At 54.9% G+C, this 25,129-nt stretch overlaps 12 protein-coding genes across 12 annotated transcripts; 6 read left to right on the forward strand and 6 right to left on the reverse strand.

Annotated features, from left to right (window-relative positions):
* Positions 1–1,539: 1,539 nt before the first annotated feature.
* CCOS01_01000 (uncharacterized protein) lies at positions 1,540–4,113 on the reverse strand (the record flags this gene model as incomplete). Its single annotated transcript, XM_060449196.1, has 1 exon — positions 1,540–4,113. The coding sequence occupies one exon, from the start codon at positions 4,111–4,113 to the stop codon at positions 1,540–1,542; it is 2,574 nt and encodes an 857-aa protein (XP_060320634.1).
* A 619-nt stretch (positions 4,114–4,732) lies between these two features.
* CCOS01_01001 (heat shock factor binding protein 1) lies at positions 4,733–5,155 on the forward strand (the record flags this gene model as incomplete). The annotated part of the gene is made up of 3 exons (XM_060449197.1): positions 4,733–4,774; positions 4,893–4,995; positions 5,067–5,155. 3 exons carry the CDS (start codon positions 4,733–4,735, stop codon positions 5,153–5,155), a joined length of 234 nt encoding a protein of 77 aa, XP_060320635.1.
* A 279-nt stretch (positions 5,156–5,434) lies between these two features.
* CCOS01_01002 (protein disulfide-isomerase erp38) lies at positions 5,435–6,604 on the reverse strand (the record flags this gene model as incomplete). The annotated part of the gene is made up of 2 exons (XM_060449198.1): positions 5,435–6,027; positions 6,094–6,604. The coding sequence occupies 2 exons, from the start codon at positions 6,602–6,604 to the stop codon at positions 5,435–5,437; spliced, it is 1,104 nt and encodes a 367-aa protein (XP_060320636.1).
* A 500-nt stretch (positions 6,605–7,104) lies between these two features.
* Positions 7,105–7,527, forward strand: CCOS01_01003 (40S ribosomal protein S29; the record flags this gene model as incomplete). The annotated part of the gene is made up of 3 exons (XM_060449199.1): positions 7,105–7,166; positions 7,298–7,397; positions 7,519–7,527. The coding sequence occupies 3 exons, from the start codon at positions 7,105–7,107 to the stop codon at positions 7,525–7,527; spliced, it is 171 nt and encodes a 56-aa protein (XP_060320637.1).
* Positions 7,528–8,030: 503 nt separating this feature from the next.
* CCOS01_01004 (uncharacterized protein) lies at positions 8,031–8,135 on the reverse strand (the record flags this gene model as incomplete). Its single annotated transcript, XM_060449200.1, has 1 exon — positions 8,031–8,135. The coding sequence occupies one exon, from the start codon at positions 8,133–8,135 to the stop codon at positions 8,031–8,033; it is 105 nt and encodes a 34-aa protein (XP_060320638.1).
* Positions 8,136–8,275: 140 nt separating this feature from the next.
* On the reverse strand, positions 8,276–9,742 carry CCOS01_01005 (translation elongation factor Tu; the record flags this gene model as incomplete). The annotated part of the gene is made up of 3 exons (XM_060449201.1): positions 8,276–9,409; positions 9,478–9,506; positions 9,568–9,742. 3 exons carry the CDS (start codon positions 9,740–9,742, stop codon positions 8,276–8,278), a joined length of 1,338 nt encoding a protein of 445 aa, XP_060320639.1.
* An 810-nt stretch (positions 9,743–10,552) lies between these two features.
* Positions 10,553–11,490, reverse strand: CCOS01_01006 (uncharacterized protein; the record flags this gene model as incomplete). The annotated part of the gene is made up of 2 exons (XM_060449202.1): positions 10,553–11,381; positions 11,465–11,490. 2 exons carry the CDS (start codon positions 11,488–11,490, stop codon positions 10,553–10,555), a joined length of 855 nt encoding a protein of 284 aa, XP_060320640.1.
* A 2,763-nt stretch (positions 11,491–14,253) lies between these two features.
* CCOS01_01007 (uncharacterized protein) lies at positions 14,254–14,703 on the forward strand (the record flags this gene model as incomplete). The annotated part of the gene is made up of 1 exon (XM_060449203.1): positions 14,254–14,703. A coding segment is annotated over one exon (450 nt), but the record flags the coding sequence as incomplete, so codon positions are not given.
* An 869-nt stretch (positions 14,704–15,572) lies between these two features.
* Positions 15,573–17,849, reverse strand: CCOS01_01008 (NDT80/PhoG like DNA-binding family protein; the record flags this gene model as incomplete). Its single annotated transcript, XM_060449204.1, has 3 exons — positions 15,573–16,335; positions 16,437–16,808; positions 16,876–17,849. Coding segments are annotated over 3 exons (2,109 nt in total), but the record flags the coding sequence as incomplete, so codon positions are not given.
* Positions 17,850–18,185: 336 nt separating this feature from the next.
* On the forward strand, positions 18,186–18,814 carry CCOS01_01009 (uncharacterized protein; the record flags this gene model as incomplete). The annotated part of the gene is made up of 3 exons (XM_060449205.1): positions 18,186–18,363; positions 18,431–18,449; positions 18,550–18,814. The coding sequence occupies 3 exons, from the start codon at positions 18,186–18,188 to the stop codon at positions 18,812–18,814; spliced, it is 462 nt and encodes a 153-aa protein (XP_060320643.1).
* A 1,211-nt stretch (positions 18,815–20,025) lies between these two features.
* CCOS01_01010 (uncharacterized protein) lies at positions 20,026–20,184 on the forward strand (the record flags this gene model as incomplete). The annotated part of the gene is made up of 1 exon (XM_060449206.1): positions 20,026–20,184. One exon carries the CDS (start codon positions 20,026–20,028, stop codon positions 20,182–20,184), a length of 159 nt encoding a protein of 52 aa, XP_060320644.1.
* A 3,372-nt stretch (positions 20,185–23,556) lies between these two features.
* Positions 23,557–24,755, forward strand: CCOS01_01011 (uncharacterized protein; the record flags this gene model as incomplete). Its single annotated transcript, XM_060449207.1, has 2 exons — positions 23,557–23,798; positions 24,572–24,755. 2 exons carry the CDS (start codon positions 23,557–23,559, stop codon positions 24,753–24,755), a joined length of 426 nt encoding a protein of 141 aa, XP_060320645.1.
* Positions 24,756–25,129: the final 374 nt, after the last annotated feature.

The raw sequence follows: 25,129 nt of genomic DNA on the forward strand, positions 1-25,129 counted from the left end.
AGATACCTTAATCAATGGGACAAACACCATGCGATGGCGGCGGCGCGGAGCGGAAGCGCGGGGGGTGTTTCCCCTGAATCTCTACGGGTCCCCGGGAGATCTTGTAGTCTTTGCCGCTTCTATGCTTTTTCCAGTGGTAGAAGACTGCGAATTGTGTTTTGAGGAAAACACTTTTGGCGGCTTGCGGGCTTGTTTCCATCGGTAGTACTTCTTTCCGCGTGGTGTATACGGTGCAGCATGTTCTTTTATGCTAGGCTACGTGCGATGGCAAAATGCTAGCCGCGGCCTCGTCCCCCAGACTTCTCTTCCCGTCTCCCACGTCATGTTGAAATTGCTTTCATGTGCTCGTTTGGTTTTGGTAATTGTATGGCCAGCCACTTCGTCGTAGTATACACGATGATGAAGACACGATGATGAAGACACGATGATGAAGACACGATGATGAAGCCTGTGAGTAGAAAGAATAAGCGAAACCTTGGGTAACCACGTATCAATGGTGACCTGAACCAGATGTTTTCGCCTATCGACTTACACCAAGATGTAGTAGCTGAGATTCTCTACAAAAGAAGACCTCTATCACCGCTGAAGACCAAAGATTTGATATCGAAAGCCTATCCACGTCATCACAAAATTCACATTTCTACTCACCTGCCCACACCCTGTGTAGCGAATAAACACAGACTCGAGGGTCATGATGAACTCCCCTTCCCCCTCCTCATCATCATACAGGTGATAAATCGCCCTGAATGGCTGGTGACCTTCCATAGTCATACGAGTTCGTCCTTCTTACGGTCCCATGAATACATCATCTACGTCGATGCATTCGTTCTTTTGTGACCCCGTAACATTGGGGCACTCTATCAAGAATAGAAGAAGAAGAACTAATTACATCCTGGCCGAAAGACATAGATGGAGTATAGCAGGCTTTTTTTCCTCTACTTGACGCAAGTACTATGATATTCCAGAGCACTGGAGAGGGGGCCAGGCGTTTTTTGTCTCGATGAGGATACAGAACACCGATTCGCCCCCCCCCCCCCCTTTTCAGGGAACTTTCTTCTCTCTTTGTGCTATAGTCCTTTCTGCCTACCAGGAAATGTCCCGTATCACGAAGTAACTTGTATTTCACTTCAAGCGTGGTTCCGGGGGCTGTCCCTCGGGTAGGAAACAAATACACCATGGCGAGCGATGCGTGAAATTCTCTTTGGTATCCCTGTAGAGACCTCGAACCTCTAGTCTCGGAAGTCTTCGTTCCTTAACTAAGAGCCGGCTTGTGTTTGGAGAGCCAATACCGTCCACATCGATGGTCGATTTCCAAGTCATATAGGGCACAAGTAAACAGTCACGGTACCATTCACTCGACAGATCTCAAACGACTCCATAGACCGCAAGGGCAAACGGAATGCAACGTGATGCCGTATACTAAATCCACTCTCATTTTGGTATCATTTTCTAACAAAGCACACGATCAAATCTTCCCGCTATGGCACGCGCTCCAAGCCTACAACCAAAGCGGACATGCAACCGCTCCTTTCGCTACTCCTACAAGGGAGGCAGCTCCTCTCGACATATAGGACATTGTAATCTAAAACGCATCCAACCCTCCAGGCACGCGCTGTGGAAGATGTGCCGGCACGGCGTCACCATGTAATTCCTCCTCGTAAACACGCCGACGACCCCTCCGGCCGTCGGATCCTCCTCGCCCGCCCGCATGACGGGCACCTCGAGCACCTCACGGCAAATAGCGCAGTCGATGGCGCGTAGGTTACTCCCACCACCGCCGCCCTTCTTATCCCTCACGTCCTCGCCGCCGCCGCCCGACCTCACCCTCTCCAGAGACGGCGATCCCGGCTCCGAGAGCAGCCCGATCGGCAGCCCGCCGGCCTCGACGCCATCCTCGCGCAGGATCGGGTGGTAATCCCACGCGTCGGGCGTCCAGCTCTTTGGTATACCGAACCGCGGGCCGAGCACGTACTGGAAGGCGAGCACCCAGAGCTGGATCCACAACCACGCGCAAAAAACGAGGAACGCGCGCCGGTCCGTCTCGGCAAAGAGGAAATTGTTCTCGTAGACGTAAAAGTAGGCAAAGGGGAGCAGCCGCAGGACGGACTGGCCAATGACAAACTGCCAGGTCAGCGCGCGGCGGCAGTTGCGGATGATGTTGCGGTGGATCTGCGGCACCCAGAAGGAAAAGTAGACGAGGGCCACGCTGTTGACGAAGAAGTTGCGCACGCGCGGGTACCAGGACGTGGAGGCGATGGAGACGAGGAGGATGAGGGACACGGTCATGGCGAAGCGGAATATGACGGACTGGAATGTGACCTCGGGCCCGATGCGATGGCCGCCGCCTGCGCCGGTGCCCGTTGTCGGTACGGCTGCCGCACCGCTCGCGGCGTCTGCGATCTCCGCGTCGATATCCTGATCCGAGGGAATGATGATCGGAGGCGAGGGTGCTCTCCTGCGAGGCCCCGCGGTGACGGGCCGCGGGAGGGAGTCCGCCTCGAGACCTTGCGCAGGCGTTGCCGGCGTGCGCGGCGAGTTATTGTCTGCGTTTTGCTGCTCCCTCTCGGCGCGCCTTCTGTTCTCAGGCTCCTGCACTTTGTGAATTTCCGCCAAAAAGAACCCGCCGAGGGACATGGACAGGAATGCTGAAAAGAGGAGCGAAAGTGACTCCAGGTACGTGATGCTGGCATCCAAAGCCCACATTGACGCAGCGGCGAAGATGCCACCGTCTACCATGACCATCATACTGATGGTCGAGTAGCTAATGCGACCCATCGTCGAAGGTGTAGCTGACTCCTTCATCTGCTGTTTGAGGAGGAGGGCCTGCGTGAGGATCACCATCGCGAAGAGGAGGATCCATACACGGATCTTGTGGTAGATAATCTCCGTCTTCATGCCTTGAAGATGTTGTCCATCAACGGGAGCGAAATCCGGCGGCCCCTTGGTCTCGAGAAAGAAGGCGCAGTCTGGGGACCAAATGACGGCTGAGAGCTGGAGCTCTGGGACGCCGCGAATGGGTGCGCCTTCCGGGAATCGTAATTCCTGCTCAATGTCGCTGATGATCCTTGCCATGCCCTCCCTGGTTGGGCGAAAGCCCTTCATGTCTAGAAAGTTCCTGTCCGGTGGATGTACTTGGGCATACATGATGTACTCGCAGTGCGGCGTCGGGTTCAGCGTATCCGGTGGGTTCGACAGGTCCGAAGTCCACGGCATCACGCCATCGTTGAACACCTCCTTCTCCTTCCTACGGAGTACTTCAGCGAGGGTCAGGTTGAGCAACCGTTGGCTCGACTGGAAGAAGTCTAGGCTGGGTGCTAGATGCGGCAAACCGAAAATGCCGTCAAACTTCTCGCTGGTCGTCGTCAACAGGATGGTCCCCTGACGAGGCCACTGGACACCATGTAGCCTCATCTCCCAGTTGACGCCGCTGCCCTTGAAATCCTCAATGGTAATAGAAGCCTTTGCGCTGCGCACCTTGCCGCCGGACGAGGGGCCCTCGTCGTCCTCAACGTCGCTGCGGTAATCCAGCTCCCTCCCGTGCTTACCAGTGTCGACGAGGTCCATCAAGATCTTGCCCTCGTCTCCAGTGATATTCCTGGCCCACTCCGACTGCGTGCCGCTCCAATGCAGGCTCGGCGTGATGGCGCTCAGGTTGTAGTTCGTCCACTCTCTCCTCGACGTCGCTTCCCTCCGGATCCAGGTCCCCTTGACCGCGCCCGTGGCGTTCTGCCACACCGGCTCTCCCTCTCCAATGTCCCACAGGTTCACCCCGCCGACGGGCGGTATCGCGTTGTGGCTCCATTCCAAGCAGCGTTCCCGAAAGCGTTCGAGATCGTCCCAGGCGAAACCGTCTTCGGGACGGAAACCCGTCAGGTTGAGCGACCTAGGGAGCAGGTCCTCGGATGTGCCGTTCTCGCGCGGTGAAAAGTCGCCGTACGTCGAGGTGTTTAGGAGGTCGAGAGCGTGCTGGTGTCGCCGCAGGCGCTGGATCGCCAGGTCCGAGGCGGAGAAGAGAGACGCGCCGCCATTGCCGGGGGAGAGGAGGATCCAGAAGACGCCGACGAAGGCGAGGGCGAGGAAGACGAGGCGCGGGTCTCGGTATGGACTGGGCATGGTGTGCGGCGTGCCTTGTGCCGCTTAACTCGGGGCCATTGCTCTGCTGCTCTGGCCGGCGGGTGTCGGTTGTTGCAGGAAGCCTCGTTGGTCGAAGAAAGGGAGACACAATTAAAGAAAGTCTGTAGCGTAGCAATCGGGAATGGGTGACGATGTACAGATGAACTGAACACTGTAGACCAAAAGTAACTTTGAAGACGGATGACGGCATCAGCCAAGTTGCTGAAAGCGGACCGTTTGACGGCGCAACGGATACCGGAGCCCGGGGATGCTTCAGTCGTCTTATCGCCTTAGGCAGGCCCCACTGGAGGGCGGATAGGTACCCATCCCCTGGTGCTAGCGCTGCACGCCGTAGCAGACACCTTCCAGAGCTGGCCTCCGCGTGCGCATCTTGGCCCCTCCGCATTACATGTTTGCTGGAACCAACAGCGCAAACACATTGAACCCCACCAAACCTGGACCGCTTCATCTCTCATAACTCCCAGCCAGCCAAACATCAAGGCTCACAACCCCGCCGACGTTATCTCAAAAACAAACAAAACAACTTAGACAACAGCGTCGGGATTTGCACACTCTGTTTCTACCTCTGACCATTGAAAGGCTCTCTCGCAGATAAACAATGGCCTCCAACAACCCCGACTCAAGCGCAAACCAGTCTGCGGTCAGTTACTTCACCTTTCACTTGGCCTCTGGCACGTCGCCTGTCCTGCTGTAGACCCAGGGCGGCAAATAAAGTCATGAGCATGGCCTTCCATAAACTAACTCGAAGAACCTCACAGATCTCTGAGGATCCCAAGACAGACGTCAACGCAGCCGTTGAGGAACTTCTCAACACAATCTCTAATAAGTTCGCGGGCGTCTCAAGTGAGATATTTGCAAAGAGTAAGTCTAGGAAGTCCCCGAGAAAATGAAATCTAGCTCATGTTCCTATAATACGTACTAAAGCTACACAGTGGACGAAATGTCTCGCCGCCTTGACAACCTTGAGGCGGCTCTTCTAGCTAACAAGGAGAAGGACGCCGGCCCGTCCAAGTCGTCTTGAATCAGAATCTTGATGGCATACTTCACGAGGCAAGTGGTTCGCATGCCGATGGCGTTATCGTTCATGGGACAAGCTCACAGGAGCTACATATGATGTTCGGGTTCCACGAGGCAGATTTGAGTTATACTTGTTATTGTTATTCATCATCATCGGTATCCTAGACTACCAATCCCAACTGGAGCTAAACACACCCAGTTGCATGTTGCTTGCTTTTCAACCTCCCAGAACCTCCCCAAGCCCAGAGTTCAAGATGCGTCTGAAAATCGCTGATAGAGTTCACTACAACTCCTCCTTCTCACCGGTGACCTTCTCCAGGAACTTGCGGAGAATGTTGGTCTTGCTGGTGATCTCGTCACGCTTGGCAGGGGCGAGTCCACCCTTGGAGAGGATGCCGTCGAGGCGCTTAAGCTCCTTCTGGGCATAGCCGTCGCTCTTGCTGAGCTTGTCAAAGACGCGGACGTAGTACTCGGCGTACTTGTACTGGGCCTTCTCCTTGAGGGTCTCGGCCTGCTTCTTAGCCTCAGCGGCAGCGTCGGCCAGGCTGGTGCCACCAGTGTACTTGGCGACGATCTCGTCGAGGGAAGCAATGGTACCGGCGATGGCGTTAAGAGCGCCACCGGGGCTGCGGTTGGTGCCGGCCTTCTCGTTGATGAAGTTGACAAAGTCCTCCTCGCTGCGGCCGCCGGTGTAGAGCTCGCCCTCCTTGGAGCCCTTGGGGAAGAACTTGATGGTGGGGTAGGAAGAAACACCCTGGGCAGCGGCAGTTCCCTTGCTGTTCTCGGCCTCGGCATCAACCTTGGCGATCACGACGCCCTCGTCGAGGACGAAGTCCTGGGCGACAGTCTCCCAGATGGGGGCGAGGGTCTTGCAGTCTGTCGAGGAGGATCAGGTCAGCATTGTCGGCTTAGAACAAAGGGAATGATGAACTCGACACTTACGTCCGCACCAAGGAGCAGTGAAGGCAATGAGGACGTCCTTGTCGCCGCCAATGGTGGTCTTGAAGGACTCGTCGGTGAGCATGTTAACGGCGCTGGGCGGGGTGTACTTCTTCTTGGGCTTGACACTGGTCTTCTCCGTGATGAAGGTGCTCAGGGCCTCAAGATCACGACCTCCCTTATAGTCGGTAGGCTGGTCGCTCTTACCGTCGAACCACTTGAGAGTAGGGAATCCCTGAATCCCGAACCTCTTGCCTAGGTCTCTCTCGGCGTCGGCGTCCACCTTGGCAATCTGAACATCCTTGGAGGACTCGAAGGCGGTGGCGAGCTCCTCGTAGATGGGAGCAAGGTTCTTGCAGTGGCCGCACCAGGGAGCAAAGAACTCGACGAGAGTGGGCTTGCCAGACTTGAGGACGACATCGTCAAAGTTGGAGGGAATGAGGTCAAGCACGGCAGACTTGGCGGCAACGGTAGCTGCCAGAGCGCCGAGCACGAAGCTCTTGAGGACGACCATTGTTGCTTGATTGGATCGGACGAGGAGGAATGAAAAAGGCTATATGGTATCTCGACGAAGAAAAAGAATAGCAAGCTGCTGAAGAAGATATCAGCAGTTAGGAATAATGGTGGTGCAGACCAATGCTTTGAAATCAGCTGGTGAAGGAATTAGGAAAGAAGCCACTTTGCAGGTCGTCCCCCAACGTCACAGAAGAGCTCAGTCCCTTGTTCCTTCTCCAACAAGCGGCGTTCCTAGGAGGGGCCCACTAGAAAGCAGGGGGGGCAAAATCTTATCAGCAAAGCTTATCGCCTATCTTATCTATATCACGTGCATCAGCAAAGCACGGACTTCCCCCAGAAGCGAAGGGGGCTCCAACCCACCCTGACCCAAGCCCCAGCAAAATACAGGCGCACAAAAATTTCCGCCAGACGTCCTCAATCCAACCACAGCCAAACCATCTCGAGTTTTCGCCGACCACCCTCTCGACGACACCGCCCACCCGCTCGACAACCGCCATCATGTCTCACGAGTCTGTCTGGAACTCCCGCCCCCGCAACTACGGCAAGGGCTCCCGCTCTTGGTACGAATAAAATCCCCCCTCTCTCAGCGAAGATTTCGGATGGAAGGAAATGGAATCGGGAATATTGGAACGCGCGCGCGCAAATGCGCATAGAAAGAAAGCAGAAATGCTGACATTTTCACTTTTCATAGCCGTGTCTGCAAGCACACCGCCGGTCTCATCCGCAAGTACGACCTCAACCTGTGCCGTCAGTGCTTCCGTGAGAAGGCCAAGGACATCGGCTTCAACAAGGTATGCGAAACACAGATAACCCTGGGGACCTACGATCGACTTTGGCCTGAGCCTTTTACCCCTCGTTCGGCCATGACTTTCAGAAAGCGCAAATCGCTAACCCGAGTCTGTCATTCTACAGTACCGTTAAATTGTCCAAAACTCCGAGACGGCAAAGGATGGGAACTTGGTGAAGGTGGTTGGGCATGAGTGGCACGTGGAAAAATGCATTCAGACAAGAGGGAAGGCTTCCAAGGGCAATTGGAGTTCTTATGGCTGGCTTAACGGAAAGTGCAAAAATCCGTCGGACGTCCAACTGAGGATAGACGAATACCACGACATTGAACCTTTTACCACCATCCAAAATTTTGGGGCCCTCATTATCAAGCAAAGAAAGACTGAGCTGAGCTGCGCGTGAAGACGGCACGACTCACCTGTAGCTTGTGAAACCGCGCGACGCCTGGGTACCAAGCAGCTAGCTAGTCTGGTCCTCCAAGTTCTGGGGATGTAATTGATGACTCGAGGTTTATCAAGTAACACGATGACATATCAAGCGAGCATATACGCGATGACATGAGCTAGGAGTAATAATGTTGTCGTGTGGCACAAAGCACAGATTGTTCTATTGTCCATCGTCTTCTAAAAGTACATGATTCAAAGACAAGGGGGTGAAGTAGAGCGGAGATCTTTGAGCCCAAGACCCGACAATATACACGAGCTCGAGGGCTCAAAGCGGAAAACTCTGGGTCGGTTGTACATGAAATCGTGAAGCAATCCAACTCCTTTTTTTGTACAATCCCAATTTTTTCACCATCCGGGTTCCCATTTCATGTCGGGGAAGTTGTGTGTTTCTGGGTGCCGTTTCACCTAGTTTTGAGATATTTTTCGGCGAGCATCCCTTATTTCAGGATACGGGTGATGAGACCAGTGGCGACGGTGCGTCCACCCTCACGGACGTTGAAGCGCTGGCCAACCTCGACAGCAGAGGGGTGGTGCAGCTGAGCAACCATCTCGACATTGTCACCGGGCATGACCATCTTGTTCTTGGCGTCCTCGGTTCCCTCAGGGAATGTGAGGGTGACGGACTCGTCGGCAGTACGGAGGTACATCTGGGGCTTGTAGTTCTCGTGGAAACCGGTGTGGCGGCCACCCTCATCCTTGGACAGGACGTAGAGGGAGACGAGGAAGCTGGAGTGGGCCTTGACGGTGCCAGGCTTGCAGACGACCATACCACGGCTGATATCCTCGCGCTTGATACCACGGAGGAGAAGACCGGAGTTGTCACCAGCACGGGACTCTTCGCAAGACTTCTTGAAGGTCTCGATATCGGTGACCTTGGACTTGATGATCTGGTCACCCTTGCCGACAATCTCGACTTCGGTATCCTTCTTCAGGAGACCACGCTCGACACGGCCGGAAACGACGGTACCACGGCCAGAGATGGAGAAGACATCCTCAACGGACATGAGGAAGGGCTTCTCGAGGTCACGGGTAGGGGTAGGGATCCACTCGTCGACGGCCTTGAGCAGCTCATCAATCTTCTCCTGACCAATCTCGGGTCTCTGGTTCTGCATGGCCATGAGGGCGGAACCCATGATGACGGGGGTCTCGTCACCCTCGAAGCCGTAGGTGCTGAGCAGCTCACGCATCTCCATCTCGACGAGCTCCAACATCTCGGGGTCGTCGATGGCGTCGACCTTGTTGACGAAGACGACAATCTTCTGGACACCGACCTGGCGGGCAAGCAGCAAGTGCTCACGGGTCTGGGGCATCTGACCGTCGGAGGCGGCAACGACGATGATGGCACCGTCCATGTTGGCGGCACCAGTAATCATGTTCTTGATGTAATCGGCGTGACCAGGGCAGTCGACGTGGGAGTAGTGGCGGTTGTCGGTCGAGTACTCGATGTGGGCAGTAGAGATGGTGATACCACGCTTGCGCTCCTCAGGAGCCTTGTCAATGGCACCATACTCGAGGAAGTTGGCAAGGCCCTTCTCGGCCTGTCTCTTGGTGATGGCGGCGGACAGAGTGGTCTGTTGGGAGTTTGGTCAGTATTTATCGCGCATTGGCACAATCCTCTCGGATCTTGCTTGATATGTACCTTTCCGTGATCGACGTGGCCAATAGTACCTGTAGAGGTTCCCCCAGATTAGCTACATTTCCCACGCATTGATCGTCCAGGTGCCCATACCAATGTTGACGTGAGGCTTTGTCCGCTCGTAGACGGCGTATGTGCGGTAGACGTTGAGGATGGGAGAGACGTTCTGTCTCTTCAGAGCGGCCTGAAGGGGGCTAACGTTGCCCTGGCGCAGCGAGGCGCGCGCCGTCCGGAAGAACGGCGCAACGGATCTCAGAGAGGCGGACATTTTGGCAGGCTGTGGGTATTAAATAGTACAGTAGAAAGAGAGAAGAAGGAACAGAGAGGAGATGGACGATGGAATTGCTCGTTGTCGACAACGGCTTTTGTGATGGTGAGGTAGGGGGGGAAGGAGGTTGATGAGGTATCGTCTGATGGGAGTCGGCGTCCTCGAAATTTTTTTGCTGCCGGGACATTCCTTTTCGACCAGGAAAGACGGGGAGCTCTCTGCTGGAGCTCCTGCATCCATTGGCGGGCCGGTATGTCAGTGCTCTCCCCGGCCCCACCTCGCGAGCCATTCACGTCGCGTCGCCTCCCTTGAGTGCTGCTCCGGTAATGCGCGAGTCTTGACTGGCTGGGGCACATAGTAAGTCTTGCACGTCATGCAGATGGTGGACTTGATAGACCTTTGAAGAATTTCGCCGGAAGGTATTGGGGAACCAAAGAGCCTCAATTTAGATAATTGTTTTCTTAAGTTGGCGTTTGTTGGCAGTCGATGGTGTCGCCATGGGCATCCACAATTTGCTTCTGCTAGTGAACCTCGTAGGTCACATATTGGAGTTTTAGCGCTCTGAAGCATTGCACTTCTGCCACATGCCATGATGCAAAGAGGTCTTCCGCCTCAAGATCTAACCGTGATGGATATTTTGTAGACATGAAAGGGAGAGAACGTCCACACATATCACATGCGGGATACCTTTTTCGCGTGCTCTCTCAGATAGACTCTGTTAATTCCCTCTGCAATGGGGAAACATCTACCAGAGCACTTTCATGTCGATCTGGCTAATAGTTCAATATCGCAGATAGTCATGTAGATACCTCACTCATCACCGTCAGATCCAGATCCCGACTCACCACCATCACCACCACCCTCGCCGCCCCCATTCTTCCCCTCCTTCGCCTTGGCCCTCTTCCTTAGCTTCTTCAACCGATTCAGCCTCTTCTTCTTCTCCTTCAGCGCCTCCTCCTTACCGGCCTTGAACTTCTCCAGCTCCTCGGCCTTCTTCACCCTCTCCCGCTGCTTAACCCGTATCGCAAGACGCTTCTTCTTCCCTGGCCGCCTTCTCCTCGCCGCCGCCGCGTCTGCCTCCTCCTTTGTCTTCCCAGCATCTCCTCCTGCTGCTGCTGTTCCTGCTGTTCCCTTTGACGATACCCTGGTACCGGGAATCGTCTTCACCCGCCAAGGCTGCTCCATCCCCCACCACCGCCTCTGCGCCCTCTCAAGAACCTCCTCGCCCGACACCGCCGCGAAAGCGAGCTCCGCCTTCACTTCGTGCGTCGGCTCCCCGGCGATGTAGTACGACAGCGGCCTCTTGCGAATCATGGCTCCGTCGCCCGCCATCGCGCGCTCGTCCTCGTCGATCAGCGCAATCTTTGTCGCCGGGTTCGACGTGGTGAAGAGGCGGAACTCAAACTCTTCGGGCTCATCGTCTCCGCCGCCGCCATCTTTGCCCGTTTCTCCGTCCGTCGTCGCTGCTGCTGGTTGCTCGGTCGTTTCTGTCGAAGTCTGGTCGGCGTCGGCGTCGTCGCCTAGGTCGAGCATGCCCGCCATACGGGCATGCAGCTTCGCCAGGAGGTCCGCATTTTGCTGCTCGTCGTGGTCCGCTCCTTCATCGTCGGACGACTCCCCGAGGTCTTCTCGCCGGACTCTGTTTCGTGCCAAGTTCTGATCAGCGCTGCTGCAGGCGCAGGGGGGGAGGGGGTCACAGGAGAGGTAATGGTTGCGCCTCACCTCTTTGCGTCAGGAAGCTCAAACATGGCTGCGTATTCGTCGTGGAGGAGGTTGTCAGGTAAGACGGCACCGGAAAGGTGCTCTGGGACGTTGTGACGTTGTGGCGCCAGACGAGTGAATACGATGAGAGAGAGAGCGAGCGAGTGAATTGTAACCCACCCGGCCGTAATTTCGATCGCCGAGTCCCCGTGCAAAGCTGAAGACAGAAAACGGACGAGAGAGCAACTTCACAGTGAGACCGGGTGCTATGTGGAGTTCTGAGCACGGGACGGAAGGTTGCAATGTGATGAACGGCGGGCGGGCTGACCGGTGGAATTTCGCCCGACCGCGGAGCCGTTCAATTGAGATTTTCGCTCGCTAAAGTGGGAGCGTCGAACCTTATCTTATCGCGAGTCGTGAGGTCCTACCACTACCGTAAGGTACCTTACCTACCTACCTACCTACCTGAGGTAGAAGAGATGCAATGTACTCATACAAATGGGTGCGACAAGTGAACATGAGGAACGGGCTTCGCTCCAGACACAATGTTTTCAAAGACTTGCGAGCAAGTGCGAATACGGAGTACAAGCCAGATATCGAATGGAGTTGTAACCTATGCAAGTGGGCGGTCACTTTGCTTTACGGCTCAAGATCAATGATTGACGCTGCATCTTTACCGGGTCAAGCCACTGCCGTCGGTCGTCTCTTCGCATTACAACGAAGCTTCTTGAACTTGTTGATAGTTAAATATTTGGGTAGCTAAATGCGGATACCACAATCCTCTTTTCCTCTGTTAGTCGTCAATGCATCAACCACCTCGGGTCATTTGTCAAGCAATTCCAATGAATCTCTCTTCCACCCCACAAAGGTACTTATCGAACAATCTCACCGTGCAAACCCCACCCGTTTAGCACATAGTACGTCAAAACCACACATCTCTTCTTAAAGTTCTTACATTTCTTATCCTTCTCCCCCCCCTCCATCCCAGACATCTGTCTGACCTCTATTAATACCTCCTCAATACAAAACATGACAGCCCTCTCAACCCGGGTGAGGGGGTATCAAAACTTCCTGCCCAGTGTCCGCCGTCAGCTCGTCAACCAGTCCCCCCTCCCCAGCAAGCCACCGAACAAGGAGGTGTGGAGTTTTGATGTATGTACAAACACACCGTGGGAGAAGGGGGGGAAAATGACAGTCGGAAACATAACGTGGGCAAAGCAAGGGGTGGGATGAAAAGGCGGGCCGGCCTGGGTTCAAACAACGTGGGAAAGTAGTGTAAACGCGCCAGCGGAGTCTTCCACCTCTGCCCCTCCCTCTCTCTCTACGTACCTACGGATACTTCCATTCGCATAGGTTGTTCTCGCTCTCACTCTCGTAGTCAACTTATCATTCCCCGTTCCTATGCTAGCAAGCTAGGCAGGTAGAGAGCGTCATTCCTACCCAGCTGCTCGGGTCCCCATACCATGCCACCAACCATCCCCCCCTCCTGCTCCTTCCATTGCGTACGCCTGTCATATCTAGTATCCGGTACATCTCCGCCCCAGCAGTTGCAGTTCCATTTCCATGCCCTCCTCCTCCTTCCTCAGCGACGCATCCCAATCCTACTGCCAGCTTGCCAGCCTATCCGTACACTTGCGTCGCGTCCGTACATGCATGCATGAAACGGCACGCGCGCACCCACACACTTCACGAGGATCCCACGCGGCCCAGCGGTAGGCTGAACGCAAGCCCTCCCAGCAAGAGGCCCGAACCGGGCATCACCCGCGTTCTTCGCCCTGCGTTTGCGTTTGCGTGGGTTTACGTGGGTTGCGTGAGTGAAAATTGACAAGATACCTTACCTACCACAGTACCTACCTAATTCCAGCGTATCACAGCATTTGGTATGTAGTATTGGTTTGATGGTGGTGGGCTAACGTCAAAGAATACGACTCCATGGAAAACCGAAAAGGATCCAACAAACATCCCACCAAAAGTACCTCTCTTTTTCTTGCTCTCTCTTCTCTCAAAGCGGTCAAGTCTCTGTGGATTCTCATCACGAAGGATTCGGGGCTAGAGTGTTCGGACCAAAGTGACAGGAAACCAAACCCATTCGTATTCTCTTCCTTCTGGGCTCCCTCCCTCCCTATCTTTCTGTCTTTCTCTCTCTCTCTCTCTCTCTCTCTCTCTCTCTCTCTCTCTCTCCATATTTCTGTTCTTCATTCGCCAAGCCGGCAGCATTCTACAGCTTCTTTCCTCCCTCACATGCGCTGTACGACATAAAAAAACCGGATCAAATCAAAAGTCATAACAAATACAACAAAAGTACAAGGCAAGCAAAAGCAGTATCTTTCCGCCCAAAGCGCACCCATTCCGTCCTATCCCAAGCACCAGCGCCAACGCACCACTAGGACCCCCCTCCCCCCATCACACTATTGGCATCGCAAACTCCCAGCTGAGCGGGCCTGCCGCAGTGGCCCGCCCGCGCCTCTACCTTAGACTCGTGCGTAACGGACCAACGGTGAAAGTGCTACTAGCAAAGGTGTGATCGTGACCGCGCCGTGTGTGTGGGACGTGGGATCGTAGAACGCCGCCGGACGGTGGTGGTGGTGGTGGTAATCTCCCCTCCGCAAAATATGAAAAGAGATGGTCAGACACCTCATACAACTAAGTAGGTGACTTCTGGGAAGAAGGGGGTGGAGAGGTCAAAGGTCCCAATCCAACCCAAGCAAAGTCGGTGGCTGATTTTCCCATGTGTGTATGCGTCCGTCGTGCACCAACAGTCGAGGCAGGTTGACTCGGTGGACCAAACACATAAATGACCCGCGTGCCCGGTGCCCGGTGCCCGTATCCGTCTCTCTGCTCATTGTGAACCACCAAATTTAGTTCGAATACGAGCTCTGGGGAGGTTATCCCCAATCAGACACCAGAACCTGGATGAGAAGAGAGTCAACCTAGGGTTTTGGGGCTGGAATGGATGCTTATTCATTGCCTATTTGCTTGCTTGCGCATTTTCTGGCCTATTTTCTCGCCTCTTGCACTCTCTCTTACTATTCCTTCTCTCTCTTCTCTCTCTCCCTTCCCCCACGAAACCATCTCTTTCCTCATTCTTCAGCAAATCAAAATCACAAAAAATCTTCATCAAGAGTCCGAGAAACCACGCACAGAAGGAACGCTACCACGTCGGGCGGACGTCCAGCCAACCAGCACTCAACCGCCATCCTTTTCCACACCGCCGGTGCCTTCCCATGCCAGGACCCAACCTTTGGTTCCGCCCCGGGTAAATCAGACGAACTCTCTCCGAGGTGTGGGTGGCGGGACCCAACCACATGGTTGGGACAAGGCTACCAAGCTCAGGACCATCTCACTTTGGACGTCGTCCCATCCTCGAGGCTGAGCCCTTTGTGGCTTTGTCCTTTTTCCTTTCCCCAATACCCTTTCCTTCTCACAGGCAACTCAATTTGCCAACGTTGGCGCATTCGGGAGCAAGGATGCCGAGTAAAGACCACAATGCCTTTCATTGCTTTCCCCGTCCGGTACCCGGCGCTTAACAAAAACCAAGAAATACCATACATATCGTTAAGTAACCCGCCCACACAATGTCGCAGCACGGCCCGGAGCCGGTGATAGAAGCGTCCGGCCGGAGCATTCGACGTCAATGCTATCTTCCGTGTGGTATCGAAATGCCCAGCCACCCAGACAATGCCCGTCTCTTGACGCCGATCTCGACCATGTCGTTGCTGCGCCTACCCAAATTATGCTCGGGTCCGGTCTGTCATGAGACCTTGTAAACAAACCACGCCCATGCCGAGCAGAGCCAAAAATGGCAACCGCCAGAGGGAAACCTCCTTTACCGCGGGGTATGCCGTATTTCAATCGGTGTGAATCCCCCGCCTCGACAGCGCTCCAGAATCGAAATATCGCGCCTAGGTACTTGGAGATAAAAGGTCGAATCGGAACCGCAATCACTCTTCTGGCCACGAATTGAAGTTTTAGTGGTACACAGTCAGGGCTTTTGTGCCAGGCGCGGAAACAAGTTCGGCCCTCAAATCTTGCTTCGCTCAACTCAAGCATCGTTCGGCCCGACCTATTATTGCCCCTCATGTTTGGAGACAAGTGGCGTGACCCAGCCGCCAATCAGTAATTCTCGCAGCTAATTAGTGTTCCAGGAATAATGGTTCATGCCATCAAACGATCCCCGGTGGGCGCTGCTGTATGACCCAGGGGCTGGAGGAGCGGGAGCATGCTCCTGCTTGGTGGTTGGCGCAGAGCCTCCGCTCGAGTACTGTTCAGGGAAGCCGTACGGCCTTGCCTCACTGCTGCTGTACGCAACAGTCGAGGTAGGCTCTCCAGCTGTTGTCGTCCATGAACTCGAGGGCGGATAGTAGTCTCGAGATGGGTTGGAGTGTGACGCGGGGGCTTCAGCCTTGTAGGATGGCGGTGCAATATCGCTGGGGTTGTTGCCCACTGCTCCGTACGACGAGCCGTACCGGTACTCCGGGGATGCCTCGTGATGAGACATTGACCCGATGGAAGGCTGGCTTGCATGCCTGGGGCTCTTGGTAGGTCGAGGGTTATCGACGTATCTGGGCACGTTGAGCGCGTTGTCTGAGCTCGATGCCATTGCCGTGGCCGATACTGATAGTGGTGGCGGAGCAGTTGTGCTTTGCACATAAGCGTATTGTGTCCTGATCGGAGGCTGTTGCTGTTCGTTGGCAACCAGGGAAAGCTGAACGGAAGGCATCGACGTTTGCAAAGGCATATCATGGGCCTCTCCACCGAAGCTTGCACTTCCCGGCAGAGCAACCTTATGGTAAGATTCTCCCATTGTCGTAGCGGGGTAGCTTGCTGAGCCAGCTGGTGGTAGTTGTGGCATCCCGGGCACAGAGTTCGAGGAGGACCAGTTGGGGTATGAGCTACGATGGGTCAGTGACCGGGCTTTGCATCGCAACAATGTCGATCAAGTGATAGACATGTACTCTGGATGGAAGGGGGGAGGGGGCGTTGTTTAGCTTACTTGGATCTCATGGCTCCCATGGGTGCTCCAGGCATCTTGGGCCCTCCTGCGTTAAAGGTGAAGGCGGAACGAGGCATCTGCATGTCCAACCCTCTTGCCTTGGCATCCTGCGGCTTGATAGCCAACGGTCCCGCCACAATACCCAGTCCAGTCTCAACTAAGGCCTGGCCCCTGGAGCCAGCGCTCGATCCTAGCAAGGGAATCTCCTTTCTTGCCTGGAAGTTGCGAGGGCTACGGCCCCGGACAACAATAGGCGCGGTAGTCGCTTCAGTAAGCACAATCTTGCTTCCGTTGGCCAACGTCCCGACAACCTTGAGGTGGAGCACAAAGTGTTGCTGGAGTTCCTTTCGCCGCCCGTTGTTTGCGGTGGCACTTTGTCAAATCAGCCGAGATTCGTCACGTCTGCGCGCAAGTGCGCCTGATTCGGGCTGATACTCACATTCTGAACTGCAGTCGGCGCCAGCCAATGGGATAAACGGCATACTCGCCATCGGATTCCGAACCGTCTTCTTGGAAGGGGATAAGGGGAAGCGACGCTGGCTCCTGGTCCGGGGTTTGGGTGATCTCGGGAGAGTTGGGTGGGGGCGTCTTCCAGGGGATGACGATAAGTCGGACGGGGTGGCCGTCGACAGACTCGATGGCAGAGATGGTCACTTCAGTGTTGCTGACGGGGACCGTCTCGCCAGTCTCGGATATAACAGAGAGCTGGCCTCGTGGGGTGATGAGAGAGCCGCTAATCTGGAAGAGGTTTCGTCGGTAACAGGTCAGTTCGGGCTGGAGGATGGAACCGTCGGTGCTGTTGGCTGGCATTTCGGAAAGGAAGAACATTCCGTGCAGCTGAGCAGAAAGCTCCAGCTGCTGCATGCGTCCATGCTGGTCGACAATAGTGTGCTTGTCTTGTACCCTCTTGAACGACAACAGCTTGTGGTCGTGGTTGACGGTAAGTTTGGAGCCATCGTCTCTCAGGTCCTGGACAATCTCCTGGTAAGGGGGCTGTTCGGTTTGCGAGTAGGGTCTCTTGAGATTGGGGAAGCTGTGGTGGGATGTCAAGCTGGGATGCGAATGTCTATCGTACGCATCGGGCTCGTCTTGAGGGTAGCGACCATAGGGATAAGATCCGTGGTCTACACTCGGGTGGGTGCTTCTAGGGCGTCCCGCGTGTGGTGAGTTGGCGGCGTGGCCTCCGAGGCCAGAATCCAGGCTGTTGTTGAATCGAGACGACATTTGGACGGGACTCCCATAGTTCGACCAAAGATTGGAATGTGCCGGCTCTTTCAGCTCTGCCATGACGGGGTAAGTGACCGTGGTTGACATTAGAGCATGCCTCTCTGATGCGCTGTAGTCCTGTTCCAGACCCAAGCGCGCTTCTGTCACTCTGCTTCTTCTTCTTTCTTTGTCTCTGGTCTCCGTGTGTACTTTACACAAGGATATGTCGAGGTCCTTGCTGGGTAGTCAACAAGGGCATGTACGTTGTTGATGTAAGTCGTCTTGACCAAAAGAGGTTGGGATTGGTAAAGAGAAGGGGAGGATGAGCGAGTGTGTTATTTGATCTCGAGGAGTGATGGCGAAGACTCGAGAGATGCAGAAGATGCAAAGATGAAGTTGAGGATCAACGGACGACGGTCATGTTTAAGGTTGCAGGGAGAGATGTATACTTGTATCTGATGGGGTGAATGGGTCGCAAGAGGACGGTAGATGTTGGAGGGGGTGTCTGATGAAAATCTTCGGCACTGTTCTGGGGTGGATACAATGATGGGGCAGGGCTGGGGGAGGCCAGCCAAGGCAAGGTCGAGGTTCAAGGTCAAGGTTGCGTCGAGTCGAGTCGGAGTCGAGTCGAGCAGCAAGTTGATGTCTCAACGGGATGTCCCTCCTGCTGGGCCGTTGACCTGTGCCTTCTTCAGCGGCAGCGGCAAAGGCAAGGTCACCGGTACAACGTGATGGCGGGTTCTTGGACAGGACGGTCAGTGCATGCAACCATACTGGGAAGGAGAAAGGTGAGGAGCGGGCGATCTGGTGAGCGGAAGAACAAGGCACGCTATGGAGCTACGACGATGGAGTATGGATGCGCCCTGCAGAGCGGCGACCAGGTTTAGGGAAATACCCTTCTTAGAAGGCGGCGCTATGGGGAAGGGAAGGGAAGGGAAGGGGGCACGCAGGACGCAGGACGCAGAAACAGCAGGACGCAGGCCGTGGTAGACCCAGACTTGCAGACTGGTAGACTGGGAGCAGAGGAGGAGGAGGAGGAGGAGAAGAAAGAAGACAAGGTCGTCGACGAGGGCCCAGGACGAGGGGCGGCACTGAAACGGTTTGATAAGAGCAAACGAGCACAGTTCAGGATACCAGGTCCAGGGCCTTTTGTTGCTGTTGCAGTAGTGTAGCTCTGGTTTATGAATTTGCATACGGACTACTGGCCCGTCCAAGCAAAGGTACGCAATATTTACCTTACCTTAGTTTTAGTGAGTTATTAGTGTGAGCAAGACCACAGAGTGAACATGACGGGCGAGCTCCGGGGGGATGGAGAAACAGCGCATCACAAAACGCTTATTCGCCCAAACGCACTTACGAACAAGTAGAACCAGCCGACGCATATTCGCACATCCAAGACCAGTCTTGTCTTCATTACCCGCACCCGCACATAAACATACATACGATACCTGAGGAAAAAGATGCATAGCTACGTAGGTATCATGGATACGTACGGGTTGAATGGCCCCGGTTGGACAGTGGCATACACCCACTTTCTCTCTCTATCCGTACCGTACCGTACCGTACCGTACCGTTCATACACACTCACTCACTCTCTGTTTCTCTTCCTCCCCTCTCACTCGGTCGCCCTCAAAGACACGCGCGCGCACATGCACACACACTCTCTCTCTCACACTCTTTTTCTCTCCTCCCCTCCAGCACACCCCCGCTTCTGCCGGAGGCGTGGACAAGTCCCTTGCACAAATTGGTATCGCTAGGAGCAAAAGACATGGAAGAGAGTTGACGGCAAGCCTTCAGGGTTGGCACTACTGACCCTGGTGAGCAGGGTGGCATATGCGGTACGTAGCTCTGTCGAGATGGAGGGACGGAGAAGAACCTGGCATGGATCGTACGGAGGCACGGGGGGGGAGCATCTCTCGAGGAGAAATCGCAGGCTGGATATGCCCCAAGACCCTCGTCTTGACCAATGGAAGCATCATGGCGAAATGTCCAGGGGTTGAAGAGGGGGGTGTCGCTCGATAAGAAGACTAGAGAGAGAATCCTCCGACGGTTGTTGTAGGCTACTGGCCCGCAATTTTTCTAGAAGACTGTTGGGCAGAGACGCCGACGAAGTCAGGAAGTGGAAAGGTGTAGAGGCGAAGGGGGTGTGAGAGTGCGAAAGTGAGAGTGAGAGAGAGGGAGAGGGAGGGTGAGAGGGGGGGGATCGGTTCACGAGATTGCTGGAGGCCAGGGGCCGAGTTCAACTCGCTTGGGGCACACATCCAGTTCCAACATCCCTGTCCGGGTATGGTGGAGTGGGCAGGCAATATTAAGAGAGGGTTAATATAATAGACACAGGCGCCTGACTGAGGCTTTTGCTGGCAGGCTGGTCAGACAAGAGGCAATGTCTCTGAGTCTGTCCTTATTTTTTCGCCGAACAACGGCGAAGGAGGGGAGGGGTGTTTCCCCAAAAGCAAGGCTGTCAACGGCGCGGTTCGTTCAAGCATTCAGGTGTCGCAACTCTGCTTTTCTTTTGTTCGGGCTCTGCCGTCAAGTGTCATGACTCTCCCGGGAATCAAGACGCGCCAGAGCAGGCACATGCCGGGTTCGAGTCGGTCAGGAAGACAACCTCGTTGCTCACTGCTCACTGCTCACTGAGAGAAGAGGCATGGAAAGAAACGAGGGGTGTGGGTGGGAAGAGGCCGCAGACCGAGGAAGCAAGAAACCAGAGAGATCGCTTTTCTTGACCAAGTCAAGTGTATCCGTAAGGAGGAGGAAAGAGGAAGGTAATTGAGCCGGTCGGTCAAGATGCCTGAATCCATGGTATATCGAATGCGTGACCACGACTCGCGATGCTTGCGGTTGCATCTCTCAAAGCCTCACTGCGCATGATTAGACTCATATGGAGATCCGTTATGACTTACATAGGTACATGGGCGCTAGTGACCCTATGGACCAAAGGTAATCTCCCGACTCCTCCTTTCTCCTCCTCTTCGTGTCCGGCTTTTGCGAGGATTCAAGAATTGCGAGAATATTATGACAAAGCGAAGGTAAAGGAAGGGTTCAAGGTTGACGACTTGTCAATAATCCGAACAAGAGAAACACTCGGAGCACGGGTGACGGGGTGGTAAGATGTGGGTGTGTCAAGGAAGTAGAGGAGGGGGCCCAAAAAAAACCACAGCACACAACTTGGAAGAGTCTCCGCAATATGTGAAGAGAGAGAGCCCAGGCAAGAGACAAAGATAGGTACAAACGCACAGAGAGAAACAGAAACGAAGAAGCAAAAAAACGCAAGAGAGAGAGAGAAAAAAAATAGCACACAAAAAATAGAGCGAGGCACAAATGCGGAGGCGCCCAGGCATGTTCGTGGGAGAAGTTCCTGAAAGGGGAAGCTAACAGTCTGTGCCCGCACCCGGACCAGGGGTCCGCAAAAAGGCGCAGGGTTGAGGGTCGGTCCTCATCATGGCAGTTGATAGAACCCGGCCGCGGGCTTGTCCACGGGGCAGTACGTACTGTCCTTACATAGCACGGATACGTACCCTCTTCTTTTTGTCCCCGTAGTCCCGCCGCCCGCGCAGGTGCGCAACCCACCCATTCACTGCTCCAAGGTGCCGCGTCCGGAATCCCACGAACCAGTCGCATCGCATCATTGGCATCGTGCTGCTGCCAAAGTACCTGGGACAGCTGTGCGTACCTAAGGTAAGGTAGGTAGCTTGAATCTCCGTTTCCGAAATGGCCACTACCTATTCGCCAAGGTAACCTGCAGAGCTGCATTCTTCTTGCACTTGTTGCCAATCCCCCTCGCGTCTTTTCTCTCGCGAATAGCCTGGGTGCGGATATCTGCCTCTTGACAATTGGGGGCGCTCGGATACCCCGTCCCCCTTCTTCCAAACAAACACGAAGAAAGGGGTCCCTGGGAAATATGAGAAAAAGAGGCAGCCCGTCTCATCAAGCAAAAGACGGGAAAGACGCGTAATCTTGGCTCCCGTGCTCCAAGGTAATCAACGGCAAGAGGTCTTGGACACGAGGCGAGTTGATGCGAGACGATCAGAAGGCGGCCTGAATTGCGATAGTCAGCATCGTCCTGGTTATTTTGACAAGACGGGACGAGACCACCAGACGCGAGAGTAGTGTACCTATCTCTTTTCCCTGCCCCTCACACTCTTTTACGCACGCAGTACATACTTTGAACGGTACACTACCTACTTGTTAGCCCCGCGGCACAGTAGCACTGGCTCCCGAGGAGCTTTGAGGGTAGCGCAGCGTAGCTTAGCCGTAGCGTAGCAGCAGAAGAGCAAGTAGCAGCGGCAGCCGACGCAGAAGCATCAGCAGTCAAGGTCAGGTAGGGCGTTCTAGCTTCCCATTTGTCGGCGTTAGACCGGTTGTGCAAGGTACCTGAGCTGCTACTTCCACGTACCGACATGGATCCGGGCGCCGTTGTGTGGTGGAGGGACTAGAACGAGGATGAGGACGAGGGCGGGTGATGGGCGGCTGACCGCCTGCCTTCCTGACCTCACTGCACATTCATCGAGCGGCAAGGTACAGAGGATTCAAGGTACGGATACAATGCCATGCAGTCGCCAGTAACGGCCTGGTTTGGTATGTGGGCCTCGACAACGACCTTGGCTCGGTCTGGCTGTGGATGTGCATCTAGCTTGCAATGTATGCTCTCTACTGGTCTTCTGAATGGTCTCGGTCGAGGTGCAGGTCTTGATCTTGGTGGCCAGTACTCTGTATTCGTAGGCTGTCGTCTGTACTTCGTACATACAGATACTGGGGGCGCAAAAAAGAAGGGATCACGGCCGGGTGCATGCAGAGAGTATGCAGTGGCTGCAGTAGCCCCCAGAAGCTTCGACCCACGGCTGCAGCGGCGGACGAATGTGGCTGTTAAGAAGCGTTAGTAGGCTGGGGTCTGGCAGAGCGGTGGCCACATGGGCCAAGCAACTGACTGCCTCTGTGCGACTGCGACTGTGTGCGAGGTGAGGTGAGATGCGGTGCTGTACGGTGCGGGTGCGGTGCGGTGCGATACCCAAGCACCAAAGCGGTCAATCATCAGATGGCGATGCACACGGATGCCGAGGGATAAGCAGGCCGTCCGATGCGATTTCCTGCATGTCGAGGCGGAAAGGGAAGAGTCGCTCGCGCCGTCCTCCGAGCCAGATGCGATCGGAGCGTAGTCCGGTCACGTCGAGGGGTGGCACGGGGGTGGTGACGACGTGAAGTCGGAGAGTGGAGGACAGAAGCGGACACGAGGGCGGGAGGTAACGTTCAGAGCCTGGGTATCCGTAGACCGTAGAAGTCACACGCCCCGAGGTGAGGTGAAGCGGATGAAGGTCTGGGATCGAGTTAATTGCTTACGTACTTGGCCCAGCGTAAGGTACGAAGTTAGGTACCCAAGTAAGGTAAGGTATGTTGCAACTTGCGGGAGTGGCTTACCTTGTTATTTTGGCCATTCTCCTAATAGCAAGTGAATGCAACTCACATATTGGAGAGAAGCGAGCTATATTGTTGATCCAGGGTTAGGTAACTCAATATCCGATGTCGATGCCGTGTGCGAAAAGGAGGTTACTATGTATGGCAAAGTATTGATTGCGGCAGCCAAAGGATATTGAAGCGATGGCAACTATCGATAACAAATTTCCTTGTTCCAAGGAAACCCCGAGAAACACAGTGCAGAGTCGGGCCTTTGCGCAAGAGGGCCTAATTGCCGCACTCGGTCGACAAGGAAGAGACCTGGTGGCCGAATCGAGTTGGAATTGTCAAGCCTGCGATGATTAATCTACGGAGACACAGCTTGTATCCCGGAGCAATATGAACAAAGAAAAGGCGCAACTCCAGAAAAAGTCGGGGGGAGAGGGGGGATTTCCGGGCAGACCAGGACACGATCAAGGCCTTGGTTATGCTCAATGCTTGAGCAGGCCAATCTTGCCAGGTCATGGTCAAGGGAGAGAGATACGGAACGGGTCCGGAATCCGGAGCAGGCCCAGGCCGAAAATGGAAAGAGCAGGAGCCAAGCACGGACACAACCAAACTTCAGCAGTCAGAAGTTCAGAACTCGGTCGTGCCTGAGGAAAGAGCAATGGGCAGCTTCAATGGTGAGATGAACTCGAATCTCAACTTTGAAGGAAGGAGGGACGGGAACGAGAGCAAGAACCTTTCATCAGGCATCCATCTAAGGTGCCTTATTTGAAAGAGAAGGTGGGTGTATCCGTCAAGTAAGGTAGGCAAGACACCGAGTAAGGTGCGCTTGCCTTTCGGTTCGCTCCTGACAGAGATTTGCCCAGCTGACCGTGAGGTGTAGGTAGCCTTGGAAGCGACCTGATGGGAAGGAAGGATCCCGTCGAATGACACTGGGTTGGCATCTGCACCTGCCAACTCTCTTTCGGCCCCTCTACCTCGCCTTCCCGGATGTCGTCCCTGCCCTTGGCGAGGACGTGGTGGCAGTGGTAGTGGCAGTGGTAGTGGCAGTTGCAGCGGCAGGTGCATAGCATGGTCCGTACCTTACCTTCCCTCCCTTGTGGTAGGTAACTTGTAAGGTCTGGCTCTCGGAAGTTGCACATCCACGTCTCGACCTCGACTCTTGACTCCAATCTCCAAGCAGGCAGGACAGGCCCTTACCGTCGTAATTGCTCTATTTTGCTCCAAGATCGGGTCGGGTGGTCGGAGGAAGCGACGGGGAAAGGAGGGAAGCACCGCCCCGGCGGCCGGAGGGAGAGGTTCCCTTCCCAGCTTTCCCATTTCAAAGGCCTTGTCAATAACAATAACGGACATGGCATTCTCCATCGTTGATGCCTCGTGCCAACCTCGTGCCCTCTCTAACAACCCCCGACCTCTCTTTTCCCCTCCCCTCCTCTCATAAGGTAAGGTATGTATCCATATATGACAGCCCGAGGCGTGCGGCTTGCGGCGTGCCAGGCTCCCACTCACCACACTCCCCCACCCGACCTTAGCCATTCTCCATCCAGCATCGCGACCATGATGAACCCCCAGTGCCACGGCCCCCCCGGCCCCCCGGCGCAGCACCATCATGACACGCTGCTCTCAACTTCTTCACCGACCCCTTACCTAGGCAGGTCCCCAGGGACCCAGGCTGCCATGCGCGCCAGGTCTCCAACTGGTTTCTCCAGCGCCTAATCCAGCAAGTCAGCGACTCCAGCAGCGCATCAAGACCCCCCAATTTCGGGGCCATGTCCCCGTATCTCAGTGGATTGTTTGTGCAGAGTCGCTGGAGAAATACAGTGCTCAGTTACAGTGCGTGGTTCCGATATTAACCCGCACCGACTGGAAAACTCAAAATTATACCAGGCAGGGTTTCCCAGGCTAAAGGTGCCTTAAGAGCCGGGGCACTGATTCAATCCCGTCAGCACCTTGGTCAATCATCGTCGCCCTTTCCCTCTTTGTGCCGGCTCCACAGCCCACTTTCTCTCCTTGTTCTTGCTGCCCTGTCGTGCCTGCCACGCCTGCCTCACCATCCACACTTCCATATTTCTGCCCAGCTCAGTACGTAC

Source organism: Colletotrichum costaricense (genome assembly GCF_030867565.1).
Source record: "Colletotrichum costaricense strain IMI 309622 chromosome Unknown Scaffold_1.1, whole genome shotgun sequence".
Taxonomy (NCBI): domain Eukaryota; kingdom Fungi; phylum Ascomycota; class Sordariomycetes; order Glomerellales; family Glomerellaceae; genus Colletotrichum; species Colletotrichum costaricense.